Raw genomic sequence first — 25590 nt, 5'->3', positions numbered from 1 at the left:
GTAGAGTAAAATGATCCGGATCAAAATGATCCGTGCTATGATTGGTCAAATCTGAAATTTCGTAGCATCTCATTGAAATTTTATTCAATGAAATTTCAGATTTGACCAATCATAGCACGGATCATTTTGATCCGGATCATTTTACTCTACGTCGCGAAAGCACCCCAGGCAACAGGCAACAGGAACAGGGAATAGTCGGAAATTTTCCTTCAACCAATCCAACGCGTCAAAAATTCTATTCCCTATTCCTGTTGCCTGTTGCCTCGCATTGTGTGATAGGCTTTAAAGACAATTCGGGCAAAACATGAAATACATGAATTATTGAGAGGCGTACGCATGTCCGACCCAAACCTAACCCCGAGCGCTTCTTCGTAAACACCCACTAATCTCAAGTTTAGTGGATTTTATTCTACATCTCGTATGCCTGCCAATCGTAAGATTGAAATCTCCCCACGTGGAGGAGACGGAGCTCATTAATGTCAAAAAGGGCATTCAGACCCTCGTATATATTGTTATCGTTTGACAATTACAATTCGATTGTTCATAATCGTCGCGAAATGTTGCGCGTCGCTACGAAACGAGTACAGGTATACACATCTGAGGAAATTTCGCTTCGTTAAAACTATTCTTGTCTAACCTGTCTGCGTAGCTGTCTTCTAATCGCTTGTTGCTCCTAGAATATAGCGCTTGCCGCTTCGCGGACGTTCAGCGCACAGGCTTCGAGCGCCGGGCAATCCACGGTGAACACCGACGTGCCGGGCCTCAGCGAGAATGTTGTCAAAGTACCAAACACACGTAAGATTAAACAGCGTCTGCTGGAGAGCACTCGCTTAGACAAATTTCAGCTTGAACCTGGAATTGATTTTAGCCGTAGGGCCCAACGCCTCCAAGGACACGGAATACAAGAATCCCGAGTACTTTCGTTATCACGTGGACTCGTTTGGGGAGGCCGAGGTGGAATTGGCCAAGTACAGACTGCCGGTACCATCCAATAAGAGACCGTTCAATAGATAAACGATAGAGCGAAGAACAGTAGGGATAAGTGACGTAACAAGTTTAACGAGTTAACAAAGTGTACAAAGGAGAGATGGCAATGATGAGCCGGGGTGTTGAAAGCTGCGTTGTTATTTAACAGAAATATGTCCAATATATTATTTATCCGCGTGAGACCTCTAGTTGTTTTCTTCATTTTATCCTCGAAAACGGAAATTTCATTGATTGTTGTAATCCGTCGCTTGTAAAACAACATAAAATAAACAGCTGTCACGTCTCAGTACCTCAGAATAATAGTCTTGTCCGTTTTTAGTCAACATTTAAATGTTTTACCAGGGATTGGACTTAATTGTGTGAATTAATTAATTTCTGGACCAATAAGATAACGTATTTTATAAATTAAATAACGAGGATCAGTTCTATTAATTAATTTGTAATTTGGATAATTTCTAATTTAATCAGAATGAGATGATAATTATTTTGTTGATCTAAATCTTTACTCGGGTTTTAAAAATTACAGTATTTTAGTTGAAATAGAATGGGATCTCTCCCGAATTTTAACGCTTTAATCTGATAACGTAAACGTTTTTGTTGCACGCGTCCGGTTTTGGGCATCAGAGTTGGAATTTTGTCTGCCACACTCTTCGGCAGCGATCAGTAAGGAATTAGGAGTCAGTTCGTTACATACTCTTTGACAGCGATCTTCGAATGAGAATTAGAGGATTTACGAATGAGAACCTTTTAAATAATAAACTAAATTCCAAATAAAACATCGATCAACCAATTCGAATCAACAAGTTAAATCAATGTCATGTTTAATAAGTGAAACGGTGAGAATGAGGGAGTCAGTCCGACAGTTAGTCCAATAATCTGTTATCTGAGCCGAGTCCCCTGATGGACCGATATTTATAAAAATTCCTCCTATTAATTTTCCCCCCCACGACTACGTCTTACAATTAGTGGAGGCGAAAGGTTTCCTCATTTCTAACAGTATCCGCGGGAACAACTTTTCGCGGCGTCTTCCAAGGAGAAAATTGACAATTGATCAATAACATTGGTGCGTCTTCAACACCGTAGGAGTTCGTTAAACTTAACCTCTAATTTAGTCTGGATTTAAAAGTTTAAATTTATGTTAAATTTGCAAACATTGTACAATTTTCAGTGGCCTTTGAACTCTAACAGAGGCGCTCGCGAGCTAACGAGCTTCCGCCCGGTTGAGAGCCACTGTTCAGAGAATTTATTTGTACAAGAGTCACGAACGCGGCCGGATTCGACCGAGCTGCCGATCGGCTTTCCTCCCCCCCCCCCCCTTTAATCATGGTCGACTGGTTTTCACGTAGAAACGTGCCATCCATACGATTCTTTGGTCCATGGTATAATGAGCAACGCACATAACATAACGATGCCGGCGTGTGAGCGTCACGCATCGTCGCCGGGCTGTATAAAGTCGGCCGAGCCGAGCCCCGTCGCGTGAGAGTGCGCCGGTGACGTGGTCACGACGACGGCCGACACACATCCCAAGGTCGAGGTCCAACGGGAGCGACGTCGCGCCCCCTCCGTTATCTATTCACTTTGCATTTCCCCCCTTTTGCCGGAACGGACTCCGCGGAGTGCCGCGAGTGCTCGGCTCGGAGTGCCAGCTTTCGCACGTTTCGCGCGCGCGCGCCGGGCTCCTCGCCGCGACGTGGGTCCCCCGTCCCCCAGGATATCAGGGCTGGTGCGACGTTCGCTCTTCCTCGTTTCCTCCGCCTGACCCCCGATCATCACGCGACAGTGTGCTCCAGAGCAGGTTCGGCTGCCCAACGATGTCGTCCGTCGTCGCGCGGAACCGGTTCCTGTCGGCGCTCGGCGTCGCGCGGCGCCTCGCCGCCGCCGCCACCGGCCACGCGCACGTCACGCACATGGGCGTGCGCCGCGGGTGGAATGCAGCGTGCTGGAGGTGAGAACGCGGTGAGACGGAGGAAGGCCCCTAATAGGGTAGAATTTAAAGGTCCTCTTCGATCAGCGAGAGCGATAAATCTGGCCAGGAGAGCCGGAAGAAAACGCTTCGTCGCGTGTCCCGACGATTTCAGAGGGTGCGCTCGGAGGGTAAAAATAGCGAGTTTCCCCAACGACGAGTTTCAGAAGGACCGAAGAATCCGCGAAATGCGGGGAGAGAACTCGTTTTCTAAAGAGCGGATGCGACCCGGCGAGAAATGATTCGTCGATCGATGTCGAAGCGACGTCGATGACTTTGAAGGTGTTGATATTCCCAGATAGCACACTGAATTCACTAAGTATTCTTTAAGTTTTCTTTCTTCTGAATTGTAATTCTTTAGGAATTCATAGAAGAATACAATAAGAGTGACAGAGGAAGTTACATGCACCATAAATCGTTTTCCTGACAACTTCTTAAAGTATTCATCTCGAATTCAATAAATGTAAACTTTATGAATTCAAGGGGAATAGTGTTAGAACAAAGAGGATTAAAAAATATTTACCCAATGTATGTACGCATCTAATATGCAGTAACATTACACCATTATTATAATTTCTCACTCAACAGTGAGATACTCTCAACCGAAGCTCGTTGACAATCGGATGATTCTTCCGTTTCGGTTCTCGTCGTTCGATTCTTTCTTTTACACAATAGAACTATTGCACAAAATTAATTGCACATAACGTTACGCACACAAAATATTGCACGTGGTAACACGCTGCACAAGAACGTCCGGATGGCGGTTAGCGGATACTCGCGCATGACAAATAATTCCTCATAAATTCTTAAAGTATTCACAGTACTGAATCGCGAAGCATTCATTATAATGAACTTCAGAAGGATACTTCAAGACGAACTGATTGAGACTAATTCTTCAAGAATTCTTCAGATATTCATTTTTCTAATTCTGTATGTTTTCTTTAAAATGAATTCTCTATGAACTTATGTTCATCTTTGTGCTATCTGGGTTGTTTCGTCGATACCGATCGGCGAGTCATTTCTCGCTGGGGATGGGAAAGACAATCGATGAACAGTTCTACATATAATCAACTTTCTCTTCTTCAGCTACGACTGAGGAAAAATTGACCTTTGTATCTTCGAAATGTTTTCGCTTCGCCAGCCGCAAGTCCGATTGAAGTCCCTGGAAACTGCACAATTTTTGCGACTCGCGTTATCCTTAAAGATAAAATTCCCTTTCTCTTTTGTCAATTCTTTTAGTTATTACTTTTCCGAAGCTAATTTAGAAAGAATTGCCTGGCACAGAATAGATAGATCTGCCTCTGCGCGGTCGACAAAGTATTGATAATTGTCTAACGGTTGATCTTCACGGTTCAGCCCCGAGGAGCGCCAATGCGTATAATGTACTTTAAATGTACATTTAAATTCGCATTTAATAAACGTATCCACATTAAATGCGCATTTAATGTATATTGTGGCAGCGCATTCCAAAAAGCTGTACCATTGACCCCCTCTGCATAATTTTACACGCATAAGCATAAATATAGGGAATTGTAAAAAAATTATGTATCTCAAATATGCTCGAACATATTAAATTCACGCATTTTGAACGCGCAATTAATATTGTTTTGAAGTCAACGCAATAAAATGCATATTAAAAGCGCGTCGTATGCGCAATGGCGCTACTTGGGGCTTCATATTCCTTTGAGATTGTATCAAAACGATCCGGCGAACGTGCGATTTCTGCCTCTGTCAATAGCAAAATCGACAAGAATGACCCGTCGATATCCTTTCATTGACATTTCATGCAGTTGTCATGCAAATCGCTGACGACAAAAAGACTTGTATAATCAACGAGTTGTTCTCTCTCTTTCTACTCGATGATACTCTTTTTCTACTCCAACTCGATCTCTGTCGGATACAGTTGCGAAGACGGCACGTTCCAGGCACGAGCGTTTAACAAATGCCTGCGCGTTAATCCCTTGTTGATTTTTCTCGAGTCACGAACGCGCTCGTCGTTCGCACGTACGAGGCAACCGTTCTTGGATGGTCTCCGTAAAAATCGATCGACAAATATCGATTCTCAAATCACTTGGAATTCGTAATTCGTGTCGATGCCTCGAGCGATCGGTTTAAATACTTTTCCCCCCGCAGTCGGCTAAACTTAAATCTCTCCGCTTGTTCGCCAGGCACGTTCGATCGAAATTAATTGGCTCTGTCAAGACAGCTGAATTCAAACGCGCTTTCTTTATCAGTTCCGGCATAAATTATTAAGGAACACGGCCTCCACAAATCAGTCTTTACTTCTTTATACTATCATTGTAAACTCATATTTATCCTTTTTCATTTTCTTATCGTACTATTTCTTTTTGTCTAGGTAAGTTTACAAAACTTATTTTAGGGAAAAGTCAATAAGTAAATATTTAAAAGCCAAACAAATAATAAAAAGATAAATATAAACAATATTTTTTAAAAAGAGATATAAAAAATGTGGTATCCTTAAAATATTCAGGATACACTATCTACGAGATGTCTCAAGATATGTGACCGGTGAAATGATATCTGATTTAACATAAGTCTCACAGTCAGATATACACGGAAAAAAACATTTAGCTGCTGTAGCTAAAGTAGTAAAATATGGACAGCGAATATTTTTAGTTGTGATAGCTCAATATTTTGCTACGACAGCAAACGGTTTGCTGTCGTAGCAAAATATTGAGCTATCACAACTAAAAATATTCGCTGTCCATATTTTACTAAGTTTTAGCTACAGCAGCTAAATGTTTTTTTCCGTGTATTTTATTGTGTGGGAAAGTTAAGCGACGTGTGATAAAACCGCTTATGCACAAGCGAGCATATCTCAAAAGGAAGCCATAATTGGAATATACTCGTATTTATTCGTTAATTTCGCATGGTATTACGCCCGGTTTTGCATGTACATATGTACGTGCACATTTCTGATAACTGCAGCTTTATGACTCACGGCGACGATAACGCACGCGGCGGCACGTGTTACAAAATAGAAGTTATCTTTTTTGCGCGAGCTACTTAGGCCGAGCACTCCCGCACATTGGAACGCATCTTGTTAGATCATTGATAAAGTTGTTTACTCGGCTCTATTCTACGCTCGCATCTCACGTGAACCGACCACGCGCATTGTTCGCAACGCGCGCTCGTATTTATGCCGTGGTTATCACGTAGAATCGCGTCGGCGTCGGGTAGATAAGTCAATTTCGACTTACCTCTTCGCGCTATTCGCTCTTATTAGCGTCCTTTCATGTCGGCGAGCAAGCAACAGCTCTGTTGACACTGTCTTTTATTTTTGACACTGTCAATTATCGCTTGTTACTCCAGCTGCCGTGAGCTTCCGTATTTTCGTGACGTTTAAAAGAATAATTTTTTATTCACGAGAGATGTCTTGAAAGCACTATTGCGTATCGCACGTAATTTTTTCAAGCAACCGTTTCTTCTCGTTATAGTCGTATTGAATTACGACAGTAAAAATCGCGCAAACGGTTATCATCTTGCAATACGAATTATTAGTTTTTATTTCTCTCTTTTTTCCCTTACATCGCAACGTTGAACGTGCGTGCAGAACGTTTATTTCCGGATATAGCGCGAAAAGGAGATTCGTAATAATTCCGACGTAATACAATACGGCTGTAGTGAGAAAATAATATTTATAGTTGAAATAATATTTTTAACTAATACGCGAGAGCGTTGATATTCCTCAAGCTTCGCGATTCGAGCGCAGCTGAATGATTTAATTTTCATTATTTTGAAAGATACGTCAGTAATAATTTTTCTATATTAATTCAGAAGAGAGACCTTGCCGAAATCCTCTCGAGATCTCTGCGAGATGATGATCAGGTTTATCAAATCAGGTTCAAATAGCTCCGAGGCAGGATCCGTGCCGAAGGGATCTTGGACCTTAGGAAAAATCCATCGATTCCCTATAAACGAATTTACTGTAGTTTATTCTAGTTATTTTTTTCGACGACATTATTTATTGACTACCCGAACTCGGTCAATTACACAATTTCACTCATTCGAAATTTCGTTCCACAATTTGAATTCAATGTAATTGCCAAGATATTTTCACAGAAACTCTGGATGTTCGTGGAATTGACGACAAGTCGATTTTGCAGTCGACGAGTGCACGATGTAAATTTTCACTTATCGACTAACTAAATTACTATTGTATTATACAGAGTGAGTCACAAGTCACTATAAGGTCGAATGGTGAACTGTTACGCGTTATCACTAAATTTGAATGTAATTGTCAAGGTATTTTCATTTCACGAAAACTCTAGCTCGCGGAATTGACGACGTCAATTTTGCAATCGATAAGTACACGATGTAAATTTTCACTTATCAACTAACTAAATTGCTGTTGTATATACTGTTTGTACAGAGTGGGCCACAAGTCACTATAAGGTTGAACTTGTTACGTTACCACTAGATTATTAAATACGCTACGTCATTACTTAGGAAAAATATCTTCCAATTGCTTTTCAAACAAAAATCCTTTCTTCCTTAGTAAACATGTTACTGACACGAGTAAATCAAGTCACGACAATTAATTACATAACATTAGATGGACAGATTAGATTAATTGTAACATTTAATTAGATTAGATAAAAAGCTTTAACAGCTGTTTGCTGTTTCAATAAACATTAGAATGGGTAGTGACTTTTGATTCATCCTATATGTCGTACTTATCGCTGTATATAATTATATATTATCGTTCGAGAAGTACTGCATTCTAATGACTGCGGCCCGCAATGACAAGTGATATTCTGAGGTCGTTGGAACGTAGAAAGAGAGAGATTAATACAAATAAACTCGATAACTATTTATGCGTGCGAATAAACACGCGTTTATCAGCTGACAAAGCGCAGAGCCTCGCGCAAGTCACGCTCCGTTTATTTTCAGGCTTCTCTCATTTATTCCGGGGTTTTGCATATTATTCAGACAAACATACGTCAGTAATAATTTTTTCTCCATTGATACATACATGTTTAGAACGAGTCGCTTATCGAGATCTTTGCGGCGAAATCACGTTCATCGAGTCAGACGCGAATAGATTCGAGGCAGGATTCGTATACTGACGAGACTCGGAGTAGGTCATGACGATATAAAAAGCAGGTTTTGGTGAAATTTTCATAGTCTACGCTGAATCCTCGTCATTAATCCCCTTGGTAGTGATTTCGACAAATTCCTCCTGAGCCCGTTCAGGAGCGCAATGTATCCGCGTTTCGTGCCGCGGTTTTGACCTTCGCGATCACTTGAGCGAACGCTCATTTTGATTACTAGGTGCCGCATATCCGCCGGTTCGGAGCTAGACGCATCTCGTGCAGATACAGGCTCGTGTATAAAATTAAGATGCGAATCCGATTTCTGATTGGAACACGTGCGAATAAACTTTGTCTCACCCGTACGCAACAACTTGAATTGAACGTATTATTTTTGCCATCGTTATCAATCGTTCTCTCTCCGAATAAATGCGTTGAACGTGTTACACTTGGATAGATACGAAAATATTTGAACACTCGCAGGTGTCTTAAGCAGAAATTTACATCGACTTGCTAATCTACCTCGTTGCGCGACACCATCTATACGTAAATATTAAACTTAAAAATAGTATGTGCCTCTCATTAATATTAAAATACTTGCCCGATTTTGTGGATGATAATATATCGCATGGCAAGTGACAGGTTACAGCGTGGGTTAACTATGTATTTTGGCATTATTTATGTGACAATCGTACGAATGCACAAATCTCTTTGTCGCAAAGAATGTACATTTACATAGTTCTGTATATCGTTATTTTAGTATGCAAGCACAAAGAGCACGAGTCGCAAAGAATGTATATTTACACAGTTCTGTACATTGTTATTTTAATATGCAAGCACAAAGAGCACGAATATTTTCAGTTTTTTTTTTCGAGTTATCTCTTTATTTTTTAACCCTTTGAAGCATACATTTTTCTGTTGAACCATTTTCTGTGAAACTTTGTATACAAGGGTTTTTGGGGTCGCTGATTACGAATCCGTTATCAGATTTTCATAATTCAAAATGGCGGATTCAAGATGGCGGAATTAAAAACTTAAAAAAAATTACATCATTCAACTGTACTTCAACTATGCTAAGAAACATTATTTAGATATTATTAGGACCCATGGAATCTAAATTCTAGTTGAAAATCCTTGTAGAATATAAAAAATAGCCCGCACGCGAAATGACGGATGCAAAATTGAAATTCAATAATTTCTCAGAATTTACTTATTCTTGGCACTACCCAGAGCTAACGACGCGGACGTGATGAGTCCCTAAATACCGCAATCAAATAAAAATGCTGAAAATGTTGAAAAACTTTTCGTTAGTTTATCGATCACGGTTTTATTTTCACGTATGCATAAGCGATCGTCCCCTAGTAGCACAGTGCACGGACCAAACGTTGGTTAAACATTGGCCCAATACAACGAAATATTGGGCCAATGTTTAACCAATGTTTGGTCCATGCACTGTACTATTAGGGTCAGCATTGTCATGGTCACTCCAGATACCCAGTCAGAAATGACTGGAAAACCGTCGAAACGATATCGAATCGATGCATTTCTGGTTCCATTTTCGAGCCAAGTCGAAAATGGAACCAAAAATGCATCAATTCGATATCGTTTCGACGTCGGTTTTCCCGTCATTTCTGACTGGGTAGCAACGCATGTCTAAAAGATAACTTAATGCCGTCGTAAAGGTGTCTTTTAGATATGCATGCTATCTGGGACCTCATACTCGTCGTAATTCGTAACGTTCGTTAAAATTTTAGAACATTGGGCTGTAACACGCGTATGGTTCATACCGTGATACAACCGACTACGTGGAAAACAAGCAAGGACGAAAGTCGAGAGATGATGGCTATGTGGCCGGATGTTGTTCGCGATCTCACGGATGCGACTAAGAGTTTGAATATGCCCGATGTTACCAAATGGATGGCAAAAGTAAGTCGTTGAATAATACTATTAATTTAAATTATTAATTGAAGTACCATTCAGCAGTTACAGATACATATACGAGATTAGAATTTATTCGATGGATCGATTAATCGTTTCGGGAATACATTTTTTTGGTATGATTAGATAAACTCGGGTATGATGGCCATAGTTTTTAATGCAAAAAGCACATTTAGTTTTGTTCCTTTTTAATTGTGTTTGGTGTACTGCTTCATTGGAGCTTAAAGTACGCAATACTATCAAATCTAACGAAAAAAGCACTCAACATAAATTTTATATTATCAAAGTATTACAACGTATGTATTAGCTACCTTACCTAAGGAAAACATAGCCATAGTATTACTGGACAGTTGTCCATACATATTAGGGGAGACCGGGGCTCGTTGTCACAAGAGGCAAGTTGGCATTGCGTTCCGTTTATGTATTTATGGCAAAAAATAATACAAAAGTTACCGTAAAATATCTCTCTCCGTGATCGATGCGTGACTCCACCTCTCGCTACCGCGTGCTAGGAGATATAAACAAATAAACCATTTTGCATGCCTGCCGGGTCCGGTCTTCCGCTCCTTGTGCGTTCAAAATTTGTACGACTCAATAAAAAATTAAGAAACTTATGTTTACTGATACATAATACAGACTGTAACAGTAAAACGAAGTTTGAAACAGTAAGTCATAAATTTGAACGAATACACAGATTAATACTTGTCTCTGTTATACAGATATTACAGTACAACGTTCCGGGAGGCAAAAAGACTCGCGGTTTAGCGTTAGTCTATGCATATAAGCTACTGGCACCAAGTGACCAACTTACCGAAGAAAACATTCGCCGAGTTCGAATTTTAGCATGGTGTCTCGAACTGGTGCGTAACCACTGTCTTTTCTTTCTTGATACTGATTTTTTTTATACTTTTCATAGACCAATTGATTAATATCGGCTTAATCAGAAGATACAGGCAACATATATTAATTTCTAACATTTTTTTCAAATCAAAGTATTGTAACGCCGCTCCCTTGCCGGAAGGACGTTGGCAATCCCGCGGGTCTCACTCGCGCGCGATTACAGATTATAATATCGAAAAGTTTTTTTGTATTATAATATCTAATATATTATAATATCTAAAAATTTTCTGTTATACAGATGCAAGCCTATTTCATCATACTCGACGATATAGTAGATAAATCGTTATTTCGTCGAGGCCAACCATGCTGGTATCGATATAATGATATAAATCTAGCGGCAGTCAACGATGGTTTAATACTAGAGAGCGCAATATATTATCTAATTCGAAAGCACTTCAAAGGGAATGACTACTACGTTAATCTATTAGAAACATTCCAGGATGTGAGTGAAGATATTTTCCTACCGATCGTAAACACGAATGCCAGTTGGTCCTTTCAATTTCTTTTTAATCAAGGAATTATACATGAAAGCATTTTCTCGACAGATCGCGTTTAAGACAACAATAGGCCAATGTTTAGATTTACTCTCTACCAATTTCGGTAAGAAGCCCAATCTGGATCTGTTCACAATGAATCGATATAATTCCATTGTTATGTACAAATCGTCATATTATACGTTTCTTTTGCCAATAACCGCGGCAATGCAGTTAGTAAGTGTACCTCAGTTTTCCTTCACGCGAATAGATCGATTTGCTTCAACGATAATAATGCACTTGTTGCTCGTTCCTTGACGCAGGCTGGAATAAAAGACTCAGAAATGTTCAGGCAAGCAAAAACCATCTTGTTAGAGATGGGACATTTATACCAAGTTCAGGATGACTATTTGGATACTTTTGGGGATAGCAAGGTCATTGGCAAAGATAGTACTGATATCCAGGAAGGGAAATGTTCATGGCTGGTTGTCGTAGCTCTTCAACGTGCTACTCCGGAGCAGCGTAAGATTTTAGAAGTGAGTTTTGTTAGATTACACGTCTTTCGCAAACACATTTATCAAGCACAATTGTATTAATCCTTTCTCTCTTTCTCTTTATTATGCAGGATTGTTATGGATTTCCCGATCCAGAGAAAGTAAACCGTGTAAAACAGCTTTACATTGATCTGGGTTTGCCGAACACTTACTCTACATACGAAGAAGAGACATATAATCTACTAAATGTACATATACAGCAGATATCACGCGGACTTCCACATAGGCTTTTCTTGAATTTATTAGGAATGCTTTATCGCAGAGTGTCATAACGCAGTTGTGTATATTGAAGAAAGAAGCTAATGTATTAATGCTTTATGAATTAAATGTACTTTTGCATTATAAAGTACGATAAAAGGAGAAATATTTTGCCAAGAGTACCGCGAAATGTTGCGTCAGAGTGAAAAATCAACAGATCTTTTGTAAACTTTTATGTACAGAAAAAATATTTCACTCCAAAAAAGTCAATAAAAGTTTTCTAAAGCATTTGATATTAATAATATTTAAATTATCCATGATAACCATATATTTTATAAATATTATTTTGACTAGGTGAAGAAATTACAATGTATAGGTCGTTTTTATAAGAATATACTTTTATACTTTATAATTAATTGAAACATGTAACTGTTATACGTATGTATAGCAGCATGCAGCATCGTATATATTTGAATTTCGAATTTGGAGATTGAAATCGTAAGTAAAATAACGGCATTGGTCGTTGGGGCAAACGGGAGCCATGTTTGGGCCAACCGAACCGCGAACACACCTGAACATGTCGACCCGTCGTCGCGAAAGGCGATTGGTGGACGCGTTCGCGGGTCACGCGAGTCACAACGCGCTGGCTGCACCGCCATGGCGCCAGTGATGTAAACATTGGCCCGCCAGCACCGTCGAGTGCTACACCAGCTGCACTACGATGCGGAACGCGCGCGAACGCAAGCCGTGTCCGTGAGTGCTGCTACACGGAACGCTTAATCGGGTTTAATAACATCTGTAGTTATAAAACTGGCCAATCACAACTATTCCTCAGAAGAATGGAATGACTGTGATTGGCCAGCCCTTTAACTACGGATGTTATTAAACCCGATTAGAGTGCCGTGTAAACATAGTCAATGACGCTCGGCGCCCGGCGGCGCGGGAACACGGTTTGTGCTGTGTGCGTGAGCATTGTGGTGCAGCACCCAGTGGTGCTGGCGGGCCCAAAGCTTGCGTCGCTGCACGGAGCGTCGGAGAGGAGTACGCTCTCTCGGCTGCGGGCGCGCACGTACCAGGATCAACGGGGGATGGGGCCATCGTCGGTGGCGCATAGTCTATGGCGGGACGGGAATAAGAACGCGCAAACCTGAGCAACGAAGCGCGGCGAGTAGGGCGAGTGTGGACGTTCGTGGGGCATCGTTAGCCGGTATCGATTCGCGGGGTTCTCGCCTGGGTTCACATCCGCCTGGCCGGCGCTCCGGTTTCCCGAACGCCCCGAGTGATCGACGCGGCCGGCAGGCGCGGTGCCGTTATGACGGATCCGCGCGTCGCCGCATATCGTACGCGTTTCGGCGACTCGTGCCGTGCGGCAGCAGCAGCTCCCTTCGCGCGCGCGAACGGAAAGAAGACCTCGCCGAGCAATGGCGCGCCGGGATGCTAACGAGTGGTAGGCCAGCTGACCACCGTACGGCAGACAACATGGTAGCCCGCAGTGGCCGCGCACCGGGAGGCGACAAGTTTCCGCGTACGTGAGCTACGAACGGCGCGGGGAGGGTGGGACGCGGGTTCCGGACCGGGGAGGTTTAGGCTACGATGAGTACTGACAGTCATGATCAGACGAAACCCTGCAAAACACCCGCGAGGAGCGAGGAGGAGAGCGCGTTCGACGGTAAACGGATTAAGAAGGAGCACGGTGACGTTTGCGTGGAGAATGGCGACGCCGCAACCATCGCCGTTGCCGCCGCCGCGGCCACCACCACCACCTCTGCAACCTCCGCCTCCTCGGCCGCCGCCGCTACCACCGTCCTCGAGAAACGACAGCCGCCGGCCGGCAGATTTGCCTCCAACGGCTTCCACGGGGATGGCGATCAGCTGCAGGACCTCGTCGCGACCAAATTCGCAACCTTGGCCAACCACGGCGCCTCCTCCAAGCAAGACAAGATTCGGATTGTGATAGAGGATGGCATTAGGTTACGTCGTTTTTTCAGTCTCGTAGAAACTCCACGTAGATTCGCTTTTCACCGTGGCCTGTTTGCCTTATAATTTAGGAGATTCATGTATCACTTTGGAATCTGCTTTTGTTTCTCGTTTCTAACATGGGATGATCCCAGCAGATTGGCACCTACGGTTTATGTTAATTTAATTCTGTCGATTCTGTCTGTAAGAGCCTGTCGAGGTTGTAATTCAGCAACGGATTGCCGGCAGAGATTGCACCAAGTTGTTGGGCTGTAGCCATTAAAATTGACATACATCATTTAAATACTTACAAATGGGTTCCACCAGCAGATTCTGTTGCATTCTTGCTGACAAAATCTGTGACGTTGCTCCATGCCGAACCTGTTTTTCGCAGATTCGACTGTTCGAAACGTTCTTTTTATTCAAAATTCCTCACGTATGGTAGCAGGATCGGGAATTGAAACTCGATCTTTTTCTCAACTGCTCGACCACTGAACTTTCCGGCGCCGATTGCTTTAATTAATATTGTATATAAATTCTCTAAATAGCAAACTTATATCTCACGGTGACAAGAGTGCTTAGAGATACTTGATTCTCATAGCTCCACCGTTAACATGTTTCTAGATACTGTAGTTATTTAGTGACAGCCATTTGTTAAGCATTGTGTCCACGATCCGAGAACTGCGTCCAAGTTCTAGCTCCGAGAAACGTGCAGCCAATAAACTTGCTTTCCCATAAAAGATGCCGGTTGATTGACCACACATTTCTCGGAACTAGAGCTTGGACACGGTTCTTGGATCGTAGACACAAGACCTTTACCTGGACAGTTCGTCTGGGAATTGTAACGTTGACAAGCGCCAGTTTGATTGTGCACGGTCGATTAATACTTTATTATAATATTACAAAACATTTTCATATAAAGGAAAATCCTCTATTATGATATGGGCTTCTAATATGAGACAGCAGGTTTTCAGCATCCAAATTCACGCGGCGACTATACAATCTAACAATGAATTTTTCACTAAATAGATCTCGCTCCAAGGGCAATAAATTCATGGTGGCACAGACGATGCCTATTAACTTCCCAAGTTATTGGTGGAACATATTGGTCATGGAAACATCAAGATGACATCATTTTTCGATCATTTTTTATGCATCGTGGTGACGTCAAAATAGCCCACCGAGAGCACATATTTGTGACATCAATAAGACATCGAAATGTTGTAAAAATAATCTCGTTTTACAAAGCAAAGTTAATTAAGTATTATACATCAAAAATAAATCGAAGTAATATAAGACAAACATAATATATGACTGATCATGTAATCTGTAATAATATATTATTATACACGTCACGAATATCATAAAACAGCGTGTCATTAGTCAGTCATTGCGAAGTAAATCTTGATGTCGATCATTTTATGACGTAAAATTCGTCATTTTAATGTCACATTGACGTTTTTGTGATTAACTTGTTCTACTTGGATTAGCAGAAACCCCGCTGTCTCATATTAGGGGACTCTATAATATTAGCTTTATCGCGTATATTTGGGCATTAGAATTCTAAGAGATGCAGAGTACTTTTATGAAAAAGAATTTATACTCTTTTCAATTGAAAAATTTATAAGCGAGAGAGAATGCAGATTAAATACTACATGTAGAATATCTTGTGTGGTAACATTTGACGCTAGAAACATTTCTATCGATCTTTTAATAATAGTGCACGTGAAATGTCAATATTGGATAAAGCAGTAGCGTTCGTGCGTTCTTCGTGAATTTCTTCTCGTATTCGAGGATTATTTGAAAACTATGTTCGACATGTATCTCCCTGCAGATCCCACTAACCCGACAAATTGTTTCTATTACTATGAGATCTGGTCTATCGGTGAAAAGGTTTTCTGCCAAATATTCTTCATTCGCGGTGTCCGTTTTCATACCTTACGTTTTCGCGTCCTTTGAGAGATCGTTCAGCTTCGGTCGGAGTCAATAATATGCGTCATCTTTTCAAATTGCAGCGAAGAATCTAGAGCGCACGTGGAAGAGATCTTCTCGCGGGTGGAACGACTTAAGATAGAGGAAAAGTTATTGTTGTACCTGAAACTTCCGTTGCTGCTGAGAAACCCGAGTGGGATCGTAGATCCGTTGAGGCAGCCGCTGAATCCATTAGGAAATCGCTACGAAATTCATCAGACCATCATGTGGATTAAGACTCATTTAGAAGAAGACCCGGATGTATCTTTACCGAAGCAAGAAGTGTACGACGAATACAAGTAGGTTCGCCGCCGTGATTACAGAATGCGGAGGGGAGAAATTTGGAATTTTGTGCATCCTTGCAACCACAAGTCACTTGACCGATTTCAAGCCGATTTCTGCTCAACAGTGACTTATCTCTCGCGATATTTTACTCGTTTAATTGTCAATGTTTTCCCATTCGATCTGAAAATTATTAAAGTGAGAAATGACGGAGTTAGATGTACATTTGTTATCTTGGTAAAAGTTTACAGATAGAAAGACATTTCTTGCATACGAGTTTTTGTTTTCAGTATGTATTGCATAAGAAATTCTATGAAGCCGTTATCGACGGCCGATTTTGGAAAAGTCATGAAACAAGTGTATCCGCGAGTGCGGCCTCGTAGACTGGGCACACGAGGCAATTCTCGCTACTGTTACGCTGGTATGCGCAAGCGAATAAAACTGGGCCCTCCGACACTGCCAAAGATATCTGGCTCTGAATCTGTGAGACAACACATATATATCCTACTATTTTTGCCTGGCATATTTTATCGATTGCTTGTCACTATTTTTTTTACTTCAGAAAATTGCTTCGATATTTTTCTCCATTTTTCTTATTTGTTATGCTTTAAACCTAAAGCATTGCGCTTATTATATGAATATTACATGACGTGACAATCGTCACGTTAGATATGTCATTTTGCTTGGTTTTACTTCTTTTTCTGCAAATACTCCTCCCCTGTTGTTTTTTTATGTGATGTTAAATATCTAATGTGTGCATATTTTAATAAATTCTATTAATAAATTCAGGAGGAACATTCGGAGGAGAACGTTACTGAAGAAATGCTGGGCGCTGCATCCACGTTGATCAGGGAATGGGCGGAAAAAACGTTGGGCCAGAAATTTCCAAATTTGAGTGCCTTAGCGCGGCATCTTGTTGATAACTTTTGTGTCGATACTCATTCTCTTGCTGCTGTATGCATTCTCGCAACTTCAGGCCAGCATGATGCTTCGTCTAATAAAGGTGAGCAAGACTTGTTGAATTATTTTCATAAAATACATCGCCCTTCATCCTGCAATCATTAATTCTCAATTGTTAGAGGTGATCTCGGATCTACCGACAACGCCTGTAAGTGGTAAGCCTGCTAAGCTGCGAGAGGCTCAGTTGCAGCTGCAACGCAAGCTTCAGCAACGCGAGCATATTAAAGATCAGAAGCACCGTTGTCCTGATTCTGGTGTACAGGTATATACACTCAGTCCAAAGAAACGTTTGAAAAAGGTTTTTCAAAAAAAGAAATTGAAGCTTGAAATTTCTACTTTAAGAATCGATACAGCAGAGTTTTGCGAGATAATTTTTTTCAAAGTGGCGGATGACGAAACGAGAGCAGGCGAAATTGACAAATTCGTTGCCGTAGTTCGACGCGTTTATGGAGTTTTAGCTTTAGATCTCTAACATGGTTTCATATGGTGAGATACGAAGCTGGGCAGTCATTAATAATTGGACAGAATGTATGTACATGTTGTATTAATCCAATCAGTACATATGTATTCTGTCCAATTCTAAGTAGCTGCCCTGGCTTCGTCGTAACATTGCTGTTAGCAGTCTGGGTATATAAAAGTGCTCGATCCTCGAGAAATGTGTCAATAATTCTTAAATAGTATAGTTAAATAGTTAAATAGTAACAGAAGGCCAAAACATAATGCATTTCTAATTAATACGATTAACTAAGAGTTTGATTATACTTTTGCATGCAGAATATAATTGATTTTTCACAGAACAAAGAAAAAGTCATCGACAGCAAAGGAAATGTCAGTAAGGGATGCAAGAAGGTCAAGTCCAACCAGTCACCTCAAGATACAAATGCAGCAGCAACAACAGTGGTCACACCAAACTCACTGACAAAACTCAACTTATCTACTGTAGTCTGTAACCGGCAAAGAAAGGTATCGAAAACTTGCAATCAACAGCAACAGCAGCAACAAACTTGCAATGTCTCCCAAGAGTCTAACTGTGATAACCTAGTGGTACAATCGCGCGACGACAGACAGAGTAATAGCAACCTTAGAGTAATGATGAGTGCGCAGCGCGATGTTAAAGGTAAAAATTCCAGGAAACGTGCCAATAATCCAATTGTAGCACAGCAGGAGCCCAGCCCTGAGAAACAGACGAAGCTCACGGAGGAGAGTCCAGAGCATTCCAACGCTTTGTTACCCAAGTTAGCGTCTATCCAACGCTCCGGCAAGATATCAGTGATACTAGCTAGCAATTCAAAGTCTATCAAGTGCAAACCAGTTGACACTGCGGACAATCGGCTTGCTAAAAACTGTGATATTGACTCGTCGAAGAGTTCCACTACCGGCAACGTGGTGGAAACGTCCTCGAGACTCCTCACGGGGGACCAGATTCGCCTTCTGCAAGACACGCCGGTCTTCAAAGATGAGAAGGTCCGTGATATCGACACAGACGCCTTGGACGATTATTTGAATGGCGGGAACAATTCGCAGGAGCAGGAGGAGGAGTTGTTACAGTATTTTCAGCAGAGTAGCTCGTCTAGTTCCGACGTGGAGACCAGCGTCGTCGGTTCCGACGCCGAGCAGATCTCTCGGTCGGACAAAGTGTCGCAGCTGCGATTGATATTGCAACAGAATCTGAAGGCGCCCGTAATCGCTGCCGACCTGACGCCCGTGACCCTCGTTCGGCAGAGCGCTGCCGAGAGCGTCGTGGAGAAACGGGACCCCGTGCAGAAACATAATCTCATACTCCCGACGCTTCTAAATCACCCTAATCCGGGCAACACGCGACGTCGCGTCAGCTTCGAGACGAACGTCGTCGAGCACGTCCAAGAGGCGGCAGCGCCGAGTGTAGCCAATACCGTGCCACAGAGTCCAAACACGCGACGCAGAATATTCAACTTCACCCCGATCTCACCCGGACCACATTCCCCCATTAACGGCCGCGCGTCCAAGTCTAACTCGGCGAACGCGAGTCCGTTCGTATCTCCGCGCAACACCCCGGTGCCGAGGTCCCGCAGTAACCTGCAAGCCGGCAGTTCCAGATCGCGCGGCCAGAAGACGCTCTCTCGTTCCATTTCGTGCAGCGTGCCGTACACCATCAAGACGACGGACACCTTCATCGTACCGACGTCGAGCGGGGCGGAACACGCGCGGCAAGTCCTGACAGCGACAACCAAGACGTCGGAGGTAAAGATCGACTACGCGCAAGTTTCACTAGATCCACGTTCAACTAGACTCTTTGACAATGATATTCAATTTACACAGGTCATAATTTGTATATGTAGATTTATGCGATGTCATGTTCACAATATTCGCGTGAGTTGACGGCGAATACTTGGCTGAAGAAAAGCCGAGTATTCGAAACTAATACCGTTGTTTGTTGCAAATGTGTATTATACTTTGAACACTATGTCGCACAGATACTTGGCCGGTGTATCCTCGCTTTGATTTGTATAAAAGCAAATCTATCTTTATATTATTTAAGCTTAGATGAAAAATTAAATTAAAAAGGGAAGAGTACAATTTAAAAAAAAGGATACAAAACTATGCCAGGCTTCTCGATAAAATATTTATCAAATGTCTTCTCGATCGTAGGTCCTGAAAAGACCACCGTCCACGTATATGGACTTCACGCCTCAGAAACAATTGCTAATCAATTATCCGAGTCAAGAGAATCTGCAAGAGATCAAGAATGTGTATCAGAAGGGCCAGCCACCTCCACTCGACCAGGAGATCACGGAGCTCCTTGACGCTAGTAGACAATGGAGTAACGAGCAATTATTCTGTAGATCGCAGTCGGTGCCGTTGCGCAGAATGATAAATCCCGTGTCCTTAATGTCTCCGATCTCCACGCAGCAATGCCTATCATCGGTACAGAGTCAAAGTTTCAATCCATCTACGAGCAGTTCCGTTGCGCCTACCCCAGTACCGAGCGAATACAATGACTTCGGTTCTGCCATCGGACAAGAGAGCACGTATCTGTTGGATGATACGAACTTTATGTCAGACGAGCAGCCGTTCTTGATGACGGACAAAGGGATCACGTCCGAGAACATTAATAACATTCTTACGATTTTGGACGAGGAGGATCAGCCAAATTTACAAATGCTGTCCGAACAGACTACGGAGGAGGCATTGAGTAACAATACAATTGTTCTAAATGCTTTGCCGAATGCCAATTTAAATCTGTCGGAGGAAGATATGTTGGATCCGTCGAGCATCCTCACCGACGCGAGTGGCACGTTACAGAAGATAATGCAGTCGCGATCGTATCCGAATACGCCGTTGCCCGCGCCGGTGTCTGCGTACACGCCCTCGTACACGGAGGACAGCAACGGCTCCAGATCGTACCCGTCGACGCCTCTGCACACGATGCAATCTCAGGAGGTGTACCAGGATCCGGGCGAGCCGATATTGTCCAGTCCCATCCTTAACTCTCTCAGTTTACAGGGCGACGTGAGGAACGTCGCTGTCGTTACCGTGACCGGCGCCGCGGCCGCTTCTTCCAACAGTCTCTGTAGGAATGTCGCTGATCTTTTGGAGGCCAGTTTTCTCGGAGAAGCCGACACGGAGACGGACGATCTGGATCACCTCGGTAATTTTGACGGCCTGCAAGATATGGATTCGTTGACGCCGCTGTTCAACGAAGTCACCGAGCCTAATCGCTGAGACCATCTTTTTCGGTCTATTCGTAATTTCGCATTTGCACAGGGAGAGGTGTGATAAAATATAGACTGTTTGGGTCTGGTGGTTCTCAATCGTATTATCTCATAGACCACTTTAGGGTAAACGAGAGGCGATTAGAAGCAAGATATATAAGTGAATTTTAATAAGGACTACTTGTAAGATATTATTATTCAATTTTAAGATGTAGGATAATTCGGAATCTTGCGTATCTATTATCTTGTAATTTGATCATACAATTTCAGATATTTTAATTATTTTTTACTACAATTTGTGTATATAGATTTCTATATAGAAGACATTATTTCAGCTTATAGTAAATTATATTTTGACACGCAATTTACTATCCAGGCTGTATTGACGAATGTCTAATTTTCATTGCAATAAAAAGTAGTATCGAAATGTGCAAAAAGTCTGAGAAATTTGCATGATTTTTTGAAAGGTACATGTTTTTAAATTATTAAAGATTATACATCGTTAAGTATCTGATATATATCATTAAAAAGGAATGTTTGTTTTTTTTTCTACGAGACTTTGTTTTATTCCTCGGTGAAACTTTTGATCCCTTTCGCAGAATCGCGTAAATAGGAATTTTTATTTCATTCAATGAATTAATGCAAATTGTATCTTATTCAGGTCGTACACACCGAACACTTGATACAAGAAATATAACTTGTGCGTTTTGGTCTTTTGTGCGCTTCAAACATCTCTGTGAAATTAAACTTGTACGTTTTCGTGAATTCTCAGGATATCGAATTATCAACAGTTTTTTAATTCTACTGTCGGACGATTCACTTACGTTTAATTGTTTAATCCTGCAGAGCACCTAGTTAACCGATGATACGACAACTAGGAGAAAGCTGTAGAGGAAAGTATCCAAAGAAGTTTTATCATGTGTTCCAAGAGGAAGGAGGCCAATTGTTTTACACGACGCTTAATAATTTTATACGATGCCTAATCGTGCAATCCTACATGGCTGAGGTTCATTCAATGAATTAAGTAGTGACTACTCGATGTAACTTTCAGGCGCTGGAAAGGTTGAGAACCACTCGTGCAATTTTATCCACCAAAAGAGATACGAAATGCGCCGCGCTATCGTTCGCCTGACAATTCCTTCGGATTATTACGAGCGAGAACATTCGACTAGAACTCAATTTAACCGACATCGAATTAAGCGATAGAGTACGAGAGCGAGAGACGTGAGTGATCCCTCGCCACGGGGCCCAAAATACTCGCCGCGAGCGATTGCGAACGACGGAACACGACGTTAGAATGCGACGTATTTACTAAACGCACAAGTAACTTTAGGTAGAGATTAATCTTGGTATAATCGTATAAGCAGGCTCGAATTCATATAGCTTAATTCCGCATCTAAAATTTAAATTCAAGTAGCTGTACCCGCGATGTCGCGTGTTCGAGAAAAGAAAAATCTGACAGGAAAGAAGCGCTCGTTGGCGAAACGATCGAGGACTGACGTCGATGCTTTCCGGATCATCGGAGAGACCGGGCACTTGCCACGTGTGTGTATGCGTGTGTGTGTGTGTGTGTGTGTGCGCGCGCGCGATACGTTAGATATGTATGTGTATGGACAATCAGTAGATTTAGTCACACCTGAGAAGCGTCTTGTTGAGACATACGCTTCGTTGAGTTAGTTTTTTTTTACTTGATTTTCGCTGTCAGATTATGTCCGTTAACGCCATTCAGCTACGATAGTCTGTTTTGTTGGCAAATCGCTGGTGGTATCGTCAACATTTTCTTACTGGGTTCAGGACACGTATAGCTTTCTTTCGAACGATGTCGCCGCCGCCCTATCTGCAGAGTATCTAATAATCATATCACGTTTCGTAGACGAGTAGAGCGGGTTAAACTGAAGGGAAAAGTCCTCTACCGTTTTGCAGTTTTCGTAATAATTAGTGAGATCAATTACTAAGCGGAACTTTATTGAATAAGCTTTCCATCGAGATATCGAAGTCGATTTTGGAATTTGTAGTCAATTACGAGTATATTATATAATTATTTGTACTATAAAATTTGATTAATAGAGCGTACAACGCTGACTCGTATTGATTGTTGATTTGTATAACTACGGTTATACATTAACGAATCGAACGACTTCTTTTGTAAGCGCATGAGGTATAATTTTAAAGAAAGAGCGGAGTTCTGCATTAAAAAGAGGAAGAAAGAAAAAAGAAAAGTCAAATTAATTTTCACATGTTATTAATTCTAATTATTTAATTTTTCATCATCTTTTGCGGAAATCGCCAACTGGCACAGGACTTTCTTATTCGGTTTAATCCGCTCTATCTACTTGCGAGCGGTGTTACACCTATTATCAGACATTCTGTATACACGAAGTTCGTCAACGACCAACTGCATCGATTTTCGTTGAGGGAAGATTAGTAGACGTAAGAGCGCCGGAAACGAATGTCATTAAACATTAGGATATCTTTCGCATCAAATATACCTACTTGGAAACAAAATGATATGTTAACAACATTAGTCTAATTGAAAGCCTTGTTAATTTAAGAACAGTATTGATAAAACAATTAACATTTTATTGAAAACAACAGCATCATTTGTTTCATTAATACTGTTATCGAGTTAAGAGATTGTTTTCAGTTATACTGTTGCTAATGCTGTTAACACAATATCCTTTTTTTTCTCGTGCATTTACACCTCGTACATCGTAAAAATGCATCTTGTAGTTTGTCTTGTAGTTTCAAGTAAAAATGTGCATCTTGTGGTTTCAAAACGGTCAAATATTCGACAAATTTTGACTATATTTATAATATACGAAGAAGAAAAATCAATATCTTCGGATCGCGATATAGAAAGCAAGAGATAGATGAAATTAATTTTTTACGGCTCTATAGGTTGTATACATTTTGTCGAAGTATACAACCTTGCAAAAAAAATGTGCATCTTGCAAAAAAGTGGGACAAAATTTTATATACAATAAGTACCTCTCGAGGACTGTCATGAACGTATGTAGATTCAAATATTGCGAGAAACGCAGTTTTCCGATTATTTATAATGACATTGTTTTTCAAGTCTGTGGTCACACGCGGGAATTCTCGGGAATCCCGAGTTCCTCGAAGTGCGTAGCGTGTGGGGAAAGAAAACCGACGTGTCGCAGTTGAGAGAGTGCGCGAGAATAGAATGGACATGAACGTTCATTCAATTGTCAAAAGTATCGTACGGGGTAGAACGGCGGCAAGTCGAGCGGTATATCCACAATTGTACGTCGGAATGGCTTTCTCTCAATTAGATGTACATGCAAATGTATAACGACGAAACCAATCGGAGATCTAACGCGCCGTGGATGAGGAACGGATCGATTGTCCAATTAATATCGACGGGTCGGGAAAAGGCGATTGTCCACGCCGAAGACTCGAGACTCATCCGGGATCGTTCGATCATGTTCGATTCTCCAGGAATTCTGTCTTCTGACTTAATTTATCTTATTATATAACACCGCGGTTGGCAGGGCCCAGTCACATGGATGGAAAAAGCAGTTTCGCTGCGCGTCCCGGCGCGTGCGAGACGCAGACGATTACACTTTGCTTTGTAAATAAAAATCCTCTCTCTTTTTTTTTAGAACGAACCAGTCATTGCATAATTTTCCTCTTGCACTTTTATTGACTGCAGCCCGATAAAAACGCATCGATGACGTACCGCGTCATCGACTCGCGTGCGTTGTACGACTATTAAAAGTAAGGACATTTTTGTAAGTGCTCTTTCATATTATCTCTCTTTCATTACATGCCTTTTGCAGATGCTATTTAGGGAATCAAAAAATGTTTCGAGGATAACTCGGCGTTAAAGGCGAGCAAAGTTGTAAGAGAAAGCTGTTTCACAACTTGAGGACTTTTCGACTCAGTTTTTAACAAGAAACAACGCTATGTAATTAGTGGGCGGTCTTTCAGAGTTATCCTGTATGTATAATATATTCCATAATCGTGCACGTACAAGGGGACCTTACCAATTCGAAAATTCGGATTTCAATTTTTTGGGTTTCCTTTCGATTAGGTCCCCTTTAATATGTTGTCTGGTAGTCGCTCTTTTTGCGGTAATTCGAAATAAGCGAGAAATCACTCTTCGAAGTTAAAGAAATTCTTATCTTTTCTCGATATATCTCGTAAGCTAAACGTAATATAAAAAGAAGTTTTATACAAAAGTTTTACAGTAGAAATATCTCTATTTAATTACGCCATTTTGGAAAACAAATTTTTTTTAATTTATTTTCAAAAATTACCGCACAAAAAGCGACTACCAGACAACATTTTAAAAGGGGCTTAATCGAAAGAAACCCTAAAAATTGAAATCCGAATTTTCGAATTGGTGAGATTCCCTCGTTAGATTTTTCAATATGTCCGCGTTCTTTATTTCTCAGAATTTTTAAAATTCCAGATGGCATCAACGTACTCGCGATATTTGCTAACACTTTGCTCCAGCTCATATAAATATGAATTTATTATAAAATAACGACGGTAAATGTTCTCGATTGCATACCGTTTGTGCAACATTTCGTTCACAGCGCAGGCTGACGATTTAAATTGAGCGGGTTTGTGCCATATTTGACACTTAGTTCTGCCCGGGTGATTGTTTACATCTAGATGGCGCGACGTTCAGCGGTC

At 41.5% G+C, this 25590-nt stretch overlaps 3 protein-coding genes and 1 long non-coding RNA gene across 4 annotated transcripts; 3 read left to right on the top strand and 1 right to left on the bottom strand.

Moving 5' to 3' along the window:
- Window positions 1–395: 395 nt before the first annotated feature.
- On the top strand, window positions 396–1284 carry LOC105566070. Its single transcript, XM_012019784.1, has 3 exons — window positions 396–587; window positions 678–795; window positions 869–1284. The coding sequence occupies exons 1-3, from the start codon at window positions 477–479 to the stop codon at window positions 1012–1014; spliced, it is 375 nt and encodes a 124-aa protein (XP_011875174.1). The 5' UTR covers window positions 396–476; the 3' UTR covers window positions 1015–1284.
- A 1201-nt stretch (window positions 1285–2485) lies between these two features.
- On the top strand, window positions 2486–12355 carry LOC105566069 (farnesyl pyrophosphate synthase-like). The gene is made up of 7 exons (XM_012019782.1): window positions 2486–2932; window positions 9759–9930; window positions 10662–10802; window positions 11081–11284; window positions 11388–11552; window positions 11639–11851; window positions 11941–12355. The coding sequence occupies exons 1-7, from the start codon at window positions 2799–2801 to the stop codon at window positions 12139–12141; spliced, it is 1230 nt and encodes a 409-aa protein (XP_011875172.1). The 5' UTR covers window positions 2486–2798; the 3' UTR covers window positions 12142–12355.
- A 761-nt stretch (window positions 12356–13116) lies between these two features.
- LOC105566068 lies at window positions 13117–25033 on the top strand. Its single transcript, XM_012019781.1, has 9 exons — window positions 13117–14037; window positions 16039–16293; window positions 16567–16759; window positions 17066–17279; window positions 17356–17498; window positions 18032–19456; window positions 19865–24192; window positions 24552–24666; window positions 24729–25033. The coding sequence occupies exons 1-7, from the start codon at window positions 13661–13663 to the stop codon at window positions 20936–20938; spliced, it is 3681 nt and encodes a 1226-aa protein (XP_011875171.1). The 5' UTR covers window positions 13117–13660; the 3' UTR covers window positions 20939–24192; window positions 24552–24666; window positions 24729–25033.
- On the bottom strand, window positions 16132–16630 carry LOC105566067. The gene is made up of 3 exons (XR_001009242.1): window positions 16551–16630; window positions 16266–16459; window positions 16132–16197 (listed from the first exon to the last, which is right to left on the bottom strand). It is a non-coding gene; the product is annotated as an uncharacterized LOC105566067 (long non-coding RNA).
- Window positions 25034–25590: the final 557 nt, after the last annotated feature.

This window comes from Vollenhovia emeryi, unplaced genomic scaffold (assembly GCF_000949405.1).
Source record: "Vollenhovia emeryi isolate VEMERY1.0 unplaced genomic scaffold, V.emery_V1.0 DF939147.1, whole genome shotgun sequence".
Taxonomy (NCBI): Eukaryota; Metazoa; Arthropoda; class Insecta; order Hymenoptera; family Formicidae; genus Vollenhovia; species Vollenhovia emeryi.
The sequence above is the reverse complement of the archived record's forward strand: the minus strand, read 5'-3'. Positions and strand labels throughout refer to the sequence as shown.

Coding starts and splice junctions, on each gene's coding strand:
- LOC105566068 (XM_012019781.1), top strand. CDS start 13,661: ATGAGTACTGACAGTCATGATCAGACGAAACCCTGCAAAACACCCGCG. Junction 16,294..16,566: donor GAAGTGTACGACGAATACAA/GTAGGTTCGCCG, acceptor TTTTGTTTTCAG/TATGTATTGCATAAGAAATT. Junction 17,280..17,355: donor TGATGCTTCGTCTAATAAAG/GTGAGCAAGACT, acceptor CTCAATTGTTAG/AGGTGATCTCGGATCTACCG.
- LOC105566069 (XM_012019782.1), top strand. CDS start 2,799: ATGTCGTCCGTCGTCGCGCGGAACCGGTTCCTGTCGGCGCTCGGCGTC. Junction 9,931..10,661: donor TTACCAAATGGATGGCAAAA/GTAAGTCGTTGA, acceptor TCTGTTATACAG/ATATTACAGTACAACGTTCC. Junction 11,285..11,387: donor TATTAGAAACATTCCAGGAT/GTGAGTGAAGAT, acceptor TTTTCTCGACAG/ATCGCGTTTAAGACAACAAT.
- LOC105566070 (XM_012019784.1), top strand. CDS start 477: ATGTCAAAAAGGGCATTCAGACCCTCGTATATATTGTTATCGTTTGAC. Junction 588..677: donor TCGCTACGAAACGAGTACAG/GTATACACATCT, acceptor TGTTGCTCCTAG/AATATAGCGCTTGCCGCTTC. Junction 796..868: donor TGTCAAAGTACCAAACACAC/GTAAGATTAAAC, acceptor AATTGATTTTAG/CCGTAGGGCCCAACGCCTCC.